Raw genomic sequence first — 13,983 nt, forward strand, 5'->3', positions numbered from 1 at the left:
AATTCTCAGCCACAATTGTAAAAAGTCCGAAAGGCATTGAATGCTTGGGGAGATTTATCCTCCAAATGATAAATTATGAAGGGAATGCTTTCAGGGTTTCAAGAATCGTGATTTCAGCGTTGAAGCCAAGCATTTTTCTGGTCAGCCAAAAAAACTGACAAAAAATTGAAGACATTGCTGGATGGAGATCCTAGTCAAATATAATGGGTACTTGCTTAGATCGCCTGAAAGGATAGGTAATATTTTTTTCTAGATGTAATTAGAGAGTTGCCAAAGAGGTGTAAAAAGTAATAGCCAGAGATAAAAGATAAAGATACTTTGAATGGTCTGTTCATTCATTTTCTTCTGAAATAAATGTATTTTTGACCATACATATTCGAACTTGATTGCACTCCCAACAGATTCATCCAAAAATGTTATTAAACTACCCATAAAATGCACTGGGAAGATAATACTGATTGTCGTAATCGAATCCTCATATTTTCCATCTGGAATGTGACCGTTTCTGATATCAATTCTCCCAATAAACTTGACAAGACACCATCAAGTGATACGTTCTCCACAAGATATATTTAACGGCTCTTTTATCGGATCTCTTCCGGCAGTTTTCGCAAAGGAAACGATACCAGCATAATCAGGCCATTATCCTGAAAATTACGAGTTCTGGTGCTTCTTGAGTTGAGGGAGAGCACTCAGGTTATGTAGAATATTTCAGAGAAGCAATTTAGTGAAAGTGTTAACTCCTCAAGATGTTACCAGAACTGACGGAGTGTTTGGTCCTGAATAACTAAGCATAAAACATTCCTAGGCCAATTTACCATATCGGAATATTCTCGATTTCATCAGAATAAGGGTTGTAAAAAACATAATCATATGTAATATGTCATAACGTTTTTCTCAGACGTTGAATCAGAGGAATAAGAGCTTAACTGCTTTTATGATAAAAATATAATAGCTGAAATGGTCTGCAACTATTTCAACATAGTTCAGAGTGTAATCTGACCAAAATTTTTCGAAATGCCCAGAAATACACTGGAGCATCGCAAAAATATATACAATTCATCAATTGATAAGAGATTTTTGAATATATCTGGAAGTAATAAATCACTAGGGCCTACAGATCCCAACCGTTTATTCCGATGCTTTTTGGGGCCACTAAGATTAGAGTCAAGGCAGGAAACAGACTTATTGTCACTCTATTTGAATAATCCCCAAGAATAACTTCTTCCAATTATGTACTTCCTTCCTTCCTTCCACAACTTTTGATATTCATAAACCATATTGCATGAAATTACAGAAAACCTCTCCTCATTCTACAAATGAACTTTGAACTTTATATCTCCACTTCAATTTGGTTTCCGTAAGCTCTAAATTCCTCCCAGAAAGGTGAAGAAATGCAAATATGCTGTTTTTATCTTTGAGAAAGACAATGGATCTGCCTCTGAGCTTTCATTGTAAATGTATTCTGTTGAATGTATCTGTCTTTCGCACACAGCAATCCATTAGAACCGTTGTAATTGTACCTTCAGAACCATATCCTCAGCAATTCAACACTTCCATTACATTTAACGACGATTATAATTGCTTCACCACGTATTATAGATCTGATAACATAAGCCGTAAAAAGGGGATAGAAGAACGGCATAAAATGGGATGTTTTTGTGGGAGAATGTCAATACACCGTTTTTATGATATTTCAGGTGTTGTTTTTCACTATATCAGCAGCGAGAAGTCGAAACTCCAAATAAGTCTTTTTACAGGTTTTAAAACTTAATTGGAGATGGTCCCACGAAACATTCCAGTCCATTAAAAATTAAAGACAAACGATGATAATATAACTATCTCTGAATTGCCAAAAGTGAATAATTGTGTTCATACAAAGTAATACAAGTTCGTGGTCATCAGGACCTGCTCAAAGATTTCTTTCTTACGCAGATTTCATCAATTCCCAACAAGAGGCTGTTTTTCTTGTAACACATTTGAAAATCTTGTGTTTCTGAATCGATTAATTGACTGGGTTGGATTGGTTGTATTCTATCTACAGCTAACAGGCTGACTGTATATTTTTATTTTGTATTTTGAATAATAATATGAGGATGTATTGATATCTAGTTAGCTTAGACCAGTTCTATGCATAAAAAAATATTGCGTTACCATAGCAACGAACAATAACTCATTAGAAGTGTCAGTGTGAAGTTTGAGGTCAAAAAAGTAAACCAGTGTTACACAATAAATTAAAAGAAAGAAGATGTCCACCGAAATTGTGAAAATCGAAAAATTAGAGTATCCAGCCATCATCAAATACCTGTATTTCAAAGGGATAAGAGGTAAGCAGATTTACGAAGATATGCTTGAAACCTTGTTGATCAATTTCCCTCGTATGCGACCGTAGAAAATTGGACTGCAAGCTTCAAAAGAGGTAAATTTTCCATTGAAGGTGATGACCGATCGGGAAGGCCAGTTTCTGTGTCAGTCCCCGAAAATATCGATGCAGTTCATGACATGATTTTATCAGACCGTCAAATTGGGCTAAAACGGATATCTGAAGCACTGAATATTTCATGCGAACGCGTTCATTATATAGTTCACGTCAATTTGGACATGAGAAAAATTGATGCAAAATGGATACCCCAATGTTTGAATGTTGACCAAAAGCGTTCGATCTGTGCTAGATTTGAAAACGATGTGAACTTCTTAAACCGAATTCCTACTATGGATGAGACCTGAGTACATTTCTACTATCGAGAAACAATCGATGGAATGGTGACACTCTGGTTTTCCAAGACCTAAGAAGTTTCGTGTCCAAAAATCTGCTTCAGTTTTTTGGGATTGGATTGGGAAATCATGATTGATTTTTTGGATAAGGGTAGAACAATAACCGGAGATTACTATTCGACAGTACTGACCACTCTACGGGAAAAAATTAAAGAGAAAAGACGCGGAAAGCTATCCAAAGGTATTTTGTTTTCGCAGGACAACGCCCCTGCACACAAATCTCATGTTGCCATGCAAAAAAATAATGTTTTAAGGTTTGAATTATTAGAAAACCTCTCTTATCCACCAGATTTGGCTCCATCTGACTATCATCTCTTTCCTCAACTGAAAACATGTTTAGAAGCTCGTAAATTTTCTTCCAACGAGGAGGTAATAAAAGCTGTGGAGGTCTGGTTTGCAGAGCAAGAAGAAACATTTTTTTTGAAAGATCTAGAGACGTTGCAGGTTCGCTGTAATCCAATTAAGAGGAGAATATGTTGAGTAATAAAATATTTTGACATTGAAATTTTGTTTGATTCTATAGTAGGCTAAGAATTTTTCAATATATGCTCGTATAGCTGGTAAATTTGACTTTCAGAACATCAACTTGGTATTTTTAACGACCTGAGGGAGACACACATATAAGACATAGAAGAATTCAGGAAGAAGCCTTCCCCCATGGCAGAAGCATGGTTTAATTTGACGCGCATTCGCCAATTTGCAACCGAGTTCCAGCGAATTGAGAATTTTAAATGAATGGCACTTCTCTCTTCGAAATTCATTAATCGCATCGCAACCCAATCTTCTCGTAATGAGTATACCGAAATTATAAGTTTCGAACGCCCCCTGTTCGCCCGCACTCTATAACTGCTCAATTTGCGTCCCCAAATTCGCTCGATTTCCACCAAACAGAGCGCAATAAAAATGACAAATGTGGAAGATTAATTGTTCATCACGATCGAACGCCGAGTTAATGAAACGGGCCGTTGTTTAATAAGAGAAACGGGGTATATTGCAGTGCATGCTGTTGCACAAATCCAAACTCCCCTAGGATCGGGCTTAATGGCAGTATCTGGTTCCTCGTTTTCGAAGGATTTGAGGTTTCGGATCTGACGGCCATTTTGGAGATTACAGGATTCAAATATGAGCGTTATAAATTTCGTCGAACGTACAGCTCAGACCCTATGAACTACTTTGGGATACTGCCGTCTCGGCAAAGGCAGTAAATCGAGAATAAGATATTGCTGGATACATGTTTGGTCTTCATTTCATTATAAATAGATTCTGAAAAATGATAACATGTAACAGAGTCACGTAGAATCCATAAAAATAAAATACAATGCTCAATATTTGATGGAGAGGTCACGTATAAATTTCGTATAATCCATAACGTTCTTTCAGGAAAAGCTGGGATATTTTAAATAGCTTTCATCATATTCTTTTTCCTTCATTAAGCTCTTGTCCTCTGAAATCGATTAATTTCAATTCTGAACGAAATTTTTTGGGAGATAAGAGTCTTGAAAGAAGTTCTTTGAAAAATCCAGAAAAAATATTGGGTTCAGTTTAAAATTCGTCAAGATCAAACGGTTGCACTGAGATTTGTTACTGAAAGTGTATTTGGTCTTTTAGAATATGTTTCACTTTCAGCTCTACAATGATTTTTCTGGGAGATACGCTTGTTCGAAAGTTGATCATCGAAATTCCTTCCTTCACGTTTGTGGTTTGAGAGCACAGAGGCTCAAATAACGTGCGTTCAAAAAAATTCGTCGTCAAGTAGGCTATGGAATTTTGAACGTCGATATTTCGTGTCTAAAGGTAATTCTTAGCTCGTGCTTTACTATTTTCCAGGTGAACTGTCATTTTAGCATTTTGGGTTGTTGTTGAATTAAAATTATCAGCAAATTATAAAGATGGTTTTTACGGACGTGTGAAAGACTTTTACTATTGAATTCTACTTCAAAATTGGAAAGAAAAATTAAGGAAAATGGAAATATTCTGCTCCGGCGACTTCATTGAAGCCTATGTTGCAGTAGATTATTAAGAATGAATTTTTCCATTGTACTGTTTTGCGATGTGTTGACAAAACAGGTATGTTCAAACAAAAAAGGAAGTGGTATACCAAAAGAGAAAACTCTAGAGTTCAGTAATAACGACAAACCTCTCTTCAGATATTATCTCAAGTGGATGGAGTATCCGTTGGCATATGCCACCCGATTTTGAAAAAAAGATTGACATGTTATCAGAAAACTGAAAAGGTTGTGATTACCTAACCTTGTAGCATCCGAGAAAAATTGGAGTTCGGACTGATGCATACTGACAGTATGCATCAGTCAAAGGCAAAATGTGGACCTACTTTCTTTTATGGAACTTCAATAGCAGAACGTTATGAAGAAGAAAGCATCATGCCTTTTTATAGCTGTATTGAATTTTAATAAATTGTCCAATAGCTATTTTCATGTAATTCGGTTCTTTTAGTTTAGTCATGGATCTTCAGTAATGACTGAATCAATTCAATATTTATAGAGAATTAATAAACATATTATCGAGAATCTTACTGTGATCTATTCATATGACTGAAGTAACTAGAACCTTCTTACAAAAAAACATACTACCACGATCAATTCAAGATTCATGTCTCTTACGTATGAAAATAGTGGACGGTTAAAATTTTTACGAAGAACTTTTCTAACCGCCTCAGATTGTTTGGATTCTTGTCATCTTACTCAATGAAAGAAATGCTTTTCGAACGTTGGGTGAAATTTACAGGTAACCTTTTCTGAAAAGTGCCTTTCCGTACAAAATTACGATATATAGGTTAATGTCATCATTGTTTACATTTTGGGAAGATGAAGTAATTCAAGGAAAGACATACGTTCAGCCACCGAACATCAGCCTTCAAAATTTCATAGCCTACTTGACGACGAATTTTTTTGAACGCAAGTTAGTTTAGAAAATGACAAAATTAAAAAGAGAAATGTTGTCTCTTCACACTGTAAATGGCCGAATGCCTGAAATTTGGTGAATTCATCCAGGATGTCCGCCTATCGGTAATGAATATCTATATCATTCATGTATTGCAAATTTATGCAATTTTGAGATCTATTCAGCTCGTTGCCTATAAATTTCGGAATGTGCTAACTGAAACGCATCATATGATTTAACGGTTCTGATCGCATGAATTTTACAGAAGCCAATAGAGCTCAAATCTCTGCCTGATTCGGATACACGCATTTCAAACAAAAGGTTAATTTCGTTTTTGATTTCAATAGAATATATAATAGATCGTAAATTACTCCAAAAAAATTTGAATATGTCAAATAATTGATGAATAATTAATATTTCTGGTAAAATATATTCTATACATAAAAAACTATTTAGAAAAATTGGTCAAATCTTGAGGAAGTGTTTCATGAAAACGGTCAGTGTGAAATATATGCGATAGACTTCATTTAACGTGAAATTGAATGCTCTGGAACATTCATATCATATCATTTCTCCGAAATTTGCAGTCTTACAGGAGATATAATCGAAAAACCACAAAAACAAAGTTTTAGAGGCACATTTTAGCCGTATATAAAAGCAAAAAACAAAGGAGAGCTACATCAATTCAATTTCCAACCGAGATACTCAAAGAATTTCATTTAAATTTAGACCTTTTTCATTTGGGAGAAGGCAAAAATTTTTCCAACATACACTGATAGAAGGATAAGGATCCTGGCATCATTTTTTCCAAGCCTCGAACAGCTCCAGAAAAAATCGAATAGCATCCACCAAAGGATGATTGGGGTAAAGTCCACATCTCCCCGAAAATACCCTCAGATTTAATGACCCAATTTATCGACATGAGATCTCGACGAAGATGTAAGAAGTTGTGATATCTCCATCTCCCCCAAGAAGTTATTTAATGGATTATTAGGTAACCTGCCGTGCGAGAGGGATCCAAAGGCAAATTGGGGATGATGCTCGTCGAAAACACTGAAGGTTGAGGAGCAAGCCCTGGTAAATGGAAGGATAAGTGAGCGGTGGATTGATAGAATGGGAAAATTGGAAATCGATTTCATTGGTTATGGAACGCACGACCGACATGGTACATTATGTAACGATCATGCACTGAAGAGTGGTTATATACAGGCCGGAAATGGGATTTGCAAGGGGTGCTGTAGGCACGTGTCTCACCAGCGATTATAGGCAATTGAAATCACTATATTTATTCGATAGAGAGCTGGTTTTCTGATTAAAATACAAGGATATATTGAAAAATTCTTAGCCTACTATAGATCCAAACAAAATTTCAATGTCAAAATATTTTATTACTCAACATATTCTCCTCTTAATTGGATACATTTATTACAGCGAACCTGCAACGTCTCTAGATCTTTCAACAGAAATGTTTTTTCTTGCTCTGCAAACTAGACCTCCACAGCTTTTATTACCTCCTCGTTGGAAGAAAATTTACGACCTTCTAAACATTTTTTCAGTTGAGGAAAGATATGATAGTCGGATGGAGCCAAATCTGGTAAATAAGGGGGGTGTTCTAGTAATTATTCAAACACAACATCACAAATTTTTTACATGGCAACATGAGGGCGTTGTCCAGCAAAAACAAAACACTTTTGGATACCTTTCCGCGTCTTTTCTCTTCAATTTTTTCCCGTAGAGTGGTCAGTAATGTCGAATAGTAATCTCCGGTTATTTTTCTACCCTTATCCAAAAAATTAATCATGATTACTCCATGGCAATCCCAAAAAACTGAAGCAAGAACTTTTCCAGCAGATTTTTGGACACGAAACTTCTTAGGACTTGGAGAAGCTGAGTGTCACCATTCCATCGATTGTTGCTTTGTTTCTCGATCGTAGAAATGTACCCACGTCTCATCGATAGTAACAATTCGGTTCAAGAAGTCTACATCGTTTTCAAATCGAGCACAGATCGAACGCGATGCTTCTACACTTGCATGCTTTTGGTCAACATTCAAACATTTGGGGATCCATTTTGCAGCAATTTTTCTCATTTCATTTGACGTGAAATATATGATGAACGCGTTCGTATGAAATATTCATATAAATCATATCATGAACTGCATCGATATTTTCGGGGACTGACACAGAAACTGGCCTTCCCGATCGGTCATCATCTTCAATGGAAAATTTACCTCTTTTGAAGCTTACAGTCCAATTTTTCACGGTCGCATACGAAGGAAATTGATCACCAAGGGTATTAAGCATATCTTCCTAAATCTGCTTACTTCTTAACCCTATACAGGTTATGACTCGATACTCCAATTTTTCACTTCTAATGAGTTATTGTTCGTTGATATGGTAACGCAATATTTTTTTATGCATGGAACTGATCTAGGCTAACTAGATATCAATACATCATCGTATATTGAAATTCTTTCTGAAAAAGATAATCAAAGAAAGACATTGCTAAGTGACTTCATAGCATGAATTATTAAGCTTGTAAATAGTTTCAAGACTACACTCACCTCAGTGGGTCCTTGATATGTATGTATCTATCGAGGGATATAGCACACAAATTTAATATACTAGCTGTTGAACACATGACATCGAAAGCGATCCAAGTATCGCAAAATTCAGCACCAAAAATCCAGTAGCCAAGGATGTCGTTGACGCCTGCGAAGGTCATGACCAGACAGGCAACGAAGAGGTCCGCTATGGCTAAGGAGGCTAGGAATAGGTTTCCGATTCTTCTCAGACCCCTATCCGTATAGATAGCAACGCAGACCAGGATGTTTCCAGCCACAGATGTGAATATGAGGACCGCGAGGAATACGCCTGAAAAAAAATCGAAGTAAATATTCGAGAATCTTTCAACAATTTCCAAATATCTTGTAAAATATACGAGTAGATGAGTGTTAAATCTTCTGTTATTATTGATAGACAAACTGGTCGTGTTTTCGATCTAAATTAATCACAATATATGTCATTTGTGGCATTCATATCGGATAATTCAACCGTGAAGGCACCTGAATATTCAAATTAGCAAAAGATGTAGACGTAGCAGCGGCGCATTCGCCATTTTGCATCAAAAGCTCAATAGGAGTTTACAATTATTACTAACTACATTTCTATTCTGAATAAATAGAAGTTTCAAACGGCCATTTACGAAGAATCAATCTTATGCTCTTTTATTTGATAGTATTCAAAACCAACCGGAAGTTAAAATTTTTTGATTTGATTTATTCTGTGTCAGAATTATTTTCTTCATTATATGAGCCGGTCAGAGGAAAAGTGGTATAAGTCACAAATTCCGATTTTTGAGTTATACCGATATTTGGGTACCAAAGGTTGCATATTATTCTTCTTATGAGTGGTATGAGTCAAATCGTCGTTTTGACCGAGTTATACCCATTTAATTAACAAAATATTCCATACCTATCAATGCCTTTGGTACCCAAATATCGGTATAACTCAAAAATCGGAATTTGTGACTTATACCACTTTTCCCCTGACCGGCTCATATTGTTATACCTAATGCGAAAAATAGTGGTTGTTGATGAGGGAATATATGAAGTTTAGTAGAAAATCATTATATTTTAGTACACTGCGCAAAAAAAATTAACGCACATTCTGAAAATCTCAATTTTAATGAAAGTTAACTCTACATTGACTTCATAACTTATTTCTTATGTTCTCTCGGGAAGGTTTTGAACGAAATAAGACACATTAAATGGAAGAAAAATTCAGGATTTCACCGAATCTTATGTGAAAGAAGAGAAATGAACAATTTTCAAAATACTGAAATGCTGATAAGTGATTTAATACTTGGTATTTCCACCCCTTGCGTTAATTACAGCTCGGCAACGACGGTTCATACTCAAAATGAGTGATCTTAAAATGTTCTGATCTAATCCTTCTCAGATTTCTCCGAGTTGGATTCCTAAGTCATTAAGAGTAGCTGGATGATTTTCTGAACTTCTCAGCCTTCTATTGAGGTTGTCCCAAACCTGCTCAATCGGATTGAGATCTGGACTTCTTGCTGGCCATTCCATTCGAGAGACTTCAACCTCTTCAAGGTACTCCTGAACGATGGGCGCACGATGGGGTCTGGCATTATCGTCCATAAAAATGAAATTTTCACCAATGTAATGGGGCAAATGGCACTACATGCTATTCAAGAATGTTCCTTATATACTTATCAGCATTCATAGCTCCATTATCAACGACCACTAGGTCTGTGCGAGCAGTCAAAGATATTCCACCCCATACCATAATCGATCCTCCCCCGAAACCAGTAGTATTCAGGAAATTGCACTGAGCATATCTTTCATGTGGACGTCTGTATACAAGGGAAGGTCGATCACTATGGTAGGGGCAGAATCTAGACTCATCTGTGAAGAGAACTCTTTCCCAATCGGCCTCTTCCCAATGGATATGCTCTCTCGCAAAATCCAAACGCGCCCTTCGATGGGCTGGGGTAAGAGCTGGGCCTCTTGCCGCGACACGAGGCCTTAAATCATATTCTCTGAGGCGATTTCTTATTGTCTGAGTGCTAATTTGCACCTCATGAGTTTGCTCAAGCTGAATTTGAAGGAGGCGAGCGGTTGCAAACCGTTGTCTCAACGAAGAAACTCTCAAGTAACGTTCTTGAATGGCAGTTGTTACCCGTGGTCTACCCTGTCCTGGTCTTCGGACATTCATACCTGTCTCCCTGAATCGCTGCAACATTCTGGACACACTTGTATGGGAAACTCCAAACCTTTCTGCAATTCTTGTGTATGTCCACCCTTCTTCTCGCAAAACTACCGCTTGGGCACATTCCTCTTGGGTCAAATTGCGTGTTTCGCGTTGCATAGCGATCGAGTGTAGAAAATCAAACGAAAGAAAAACTATTGATCACTAGAATTGATCGAGAACAACTGATTTTAGAATGGAGCCAATACATTCAAAATCTGATAATATCATCTTATTTTATTCCTGCTGGGAAAAAGCATCTGTATTGAAGAAAACCGTTGAAAGTGGATAAAATATGCATGCATAATTCTGATAAAAATAATTATCATTGAGAACACCTTCAGTTGTAAAATGAATTTGAGATTTCCATAATGTGCGTTAATTTTTTTGCGCAGTGTATTATGAGATCTATCCTGATAAAATTACGATAATCTTGGATTATGTAGAAAGACGAATACTTTTCAAGAAATTTCTTAAACGGTATCCAGCAACTAGTTTACTTAAGTGAAGGACCTATCTCGTAGACTCAAAATTCAGAAAAATGGAACCATTATCGAATGGAAACTTATTTATCTCTCACAAGGTTTTCGTTCAAGCATTTCCAATTTTCTCACAGCCAGATCATAACTCAAACCTAACTATCGGAAACCTCGATAAAAGAAACAGTTTACACAGTACGGTGTTACTGCTTGTTAGTATAACGAATAAATATGATACTGAGGATAAGCTTTTAGTTTACTTCGACTTCAATTCGGGAATAAACCGAATGTCAATAGATTTTTCGATTCCCGAGCAAAAACTGCGGCAGGGTTCTCATGCATGTTTGGGAAGGGTTTTCGCTGAATTTTCTAGCAATTTTCCATCACACTGGCACGTTGAATTTTTGAGGGTCAATTTGCACGCTCGTTTTGAGGATGCGCTGAGCGGAAATTGACTGTTGTGGGTTGTATCGTTGCTTTGTAGTTACAGTATTATGCAATATGATGAAGTATTTTATCAAGTGCTACTTTCCACGTACCTATTAGCAAAAGTATGAGCCTGGCAAATACGGGATTTCATGTTGAACCAGCCAGTATATTGCGTGTAGAAATGATTTATGTTTCACAATTTCATTCTTATTAGTAATAGTATGATTATTTCAATAATAACTTAGCTAACATCGTTTTTTGGTCGAATAGTCTATTGTCTTCTGAACCTTTGAAACGTTTAAATAGATGGACAGTCCTACTCCGGTGTATACTGAAGAAACAATCCCAAAAATTGAATCGAATTTCCCCAAAGTAAGTTTGAACGAAATTGATTCAGTTACACCCCTTAATTTCCGAAGGAGTGAGGAAGTTTTTTTTAGAATTTCACTGGTGGGATTCTTCATTTTGCAAGCATCGCGCCCCCCTTCGTTATTTCCATACAAATTGCTTTATTTACGAAGTCTAGAACACCTCGAAGCGCCAAGTTAGTCCACCTCTTTTGTGTTCCCAGTCGAAATCAACCTCGACTTGAGGAACTGATTATAAAGCTGTTGTGATTTATTGCGGGGCATTATTATTGGTTAGCAACTCACAGCTTTGAATTCATTTTCATTTCGGACACTCAGTATACCGAATTGGGAGAGATACATAATTTAGAAACACTTTTATGGGAGCAAATCAGATAACTTGTTGGTTTTCGTTTCCAAAAAGAAGTAAAAAGATTTTTTCCATATTGGGGGAAATAATGATTGTTTTTTTGTTGAAATATTGTTCCTCTACAGTCATATTCTCATTGTGAGGTAGTTTATATTCCAGAAAAATAAAGAGGAGATATATGATTTCAATATAATTCATTACACAGGAATTTGTCTTACCCACTATAAGAATGGACATCATAGAAGCAGCATCATCCTCCTCTTGAATGATGGTGTAGTTGGTCTCATTGGAAATCTGTAATAAAGAAGACAAACTGAGCTGAATTGATACAGGGTGTGTAGGAGGTGTACCAATTTAAATGTAATAATTAATGTTCTCAAAGTTTACTTTCAAACCGAAACTACTCAGACTCTTCTTTATCAACTATTGTAAATATTATGATGTTGAGTTATTTTCGTTCATATTGCATCTTTTATTCATATAGATACAATAGTATACAAATAACACTGACTAAGTTGGTAATCAGTAGGTACATGGATCTCGCAAATACCATCACATTTTCGGTTATTGTCTTCAACAATTGAAACTACTAACATATCTGCGCATGCCTTGTGAATCACTCACAATGGTCATTGTACTTCAAACTGTGGTGATTGGTCAGAATATTAAAAATGGGGGTACCACAAGATTTCCTAGATTCTGTGTCATCTGTAGTGAATATAAATACCTGAAAATTTTCGGTTAGGTGTTAGGTAGTTTGCCAACTAGTTGGAGTACCAGCCAGTTCCATACCTTCATTGCACCAAGTTAATCTTCGAATATAGGAAATAACCAACGAGAATATTTTACGAAGTTTCACCATCCACATCATCGCCAATAGGATCATCCATCGATAATTATCGTGACTTTTGGATCTGTATGATGCAATCCCTGAAAAACCAACCCTGTACATCGAAGAAGAGGTACATCGTTCCACCATCACCGCCATCCCTGACGATACCACCACCACCGACAAAGTGGCTGTGGCGTGGACCTCCACTAAGGAATTTGCCACTTCCTCCAAAAAATTGGAGGCAGAATAATTCGGTTGGAGATGAGAATTGTTCGTTATGTATATTTGTCCAATAAACATATTCACAATTTTTATTGCCTTGTTTTTTTATACCTCTTTGTCCATTCATAAGTATTGAATATTTTACTCATATCCATTCTTATTTAGATATGTGTTGTGTTGTGTTGTGATCGACTAAAACAGCCTGAGTAGAAGCTCTTATTCCACGATACTGGTAAGTATTTTATTTAATTCTCAATTTCATTTTGTAGTTGAGCGTGAATATATTCGTGCCGAAAATCACTAGAGAAATCAATTTATTACTGTGATAACTTTGATATTTCACGAATAAATTCTGAAATCAACTGAACTCTTCATTTCCATACGTTAAATACAAGAATTTTATCTCCTCACATGCGCCATATGACGAAAATTTCAGTAATAGTTATATATAATACGCTGTCTATAAAAAATCTCACTCTCTCACTCATATTTGATATAGATTCCAATGATTAATATAATATAATATAGTAATCTCGAAGGAAAGTATTAGAATTATTTTCATAATAAATTTAAGCGATTTCTTTGCTTGCAATTAATGAACATGACAATTCGCACAAATACCATATAAATGATATAAAAAAACGAATTTTTTCTTTACTATGAGGTCATGTCATGAAAAAGTTTGAAAAACACAGTCTAGGTTACCAATTTTGAAGTAGAAATCCAATAATATTCATAGTCATTTGGCATTCTTCTTCATGAGTCATCATTGGCAGTTGAAATTTTCCCATTTATTCTTATCTATCTCTATCGAAGAGGTAATGACTTAAACTAATAGAACTAATTAGATTTTTAT

The 13,983-nt window shown here is 36.0% G+C and overlaps 1 protein-coding gene across 4 annotated transcripts in view; it reads right to left on the reverse strand.

The window, feature by feature from the left end:
* The window catches only part of LOC123313809 (dopamine receptor 1), a 30,832-nt gene extending 17,331 nt beyond the window's left edge, over positions 1-13,501 (reverse strand). The window contains exons 1-3 of one of the 4 annotated variants that reach the window (XM_044898835.1): positions 13,239-13,501; positions 12,292-12,367; positions 8,240-8,549 (exon numbers count right to left, since the gene is read on the reverse strand). In XM_044898835.1, coding sequence (XP_044754770.1) covers positions 8,240-8,549; positions 12,292-12,367; positions 13,239-13,250 — 398 coding nt within the window. In that variant the 5' untranslated portion in view covers positions 13,251-13,501. The other 3 variants (XM_044898837.1, XM_044898836.1, XM_044898838.1) reach the window with 3 other exon arrangements.
* Between the last annotated feature and the right edge of the window lie 482 nt (positions 13,502-13,983).

This window comes from Coccinella septempunctata, chromosome 5 (genome assembly GCF_907165205.1).
Source record: "Coccinella septempunctata chromosome 5, icCocSept1.1, whole genome shotgun sequence".
NCBI classification, from domain to species: Eukaryota; Metazoa; Arthropoda; class Insecta; order Coleoptera; family Coccinellidae; genus Coccinella; species Coccinella septempunctata.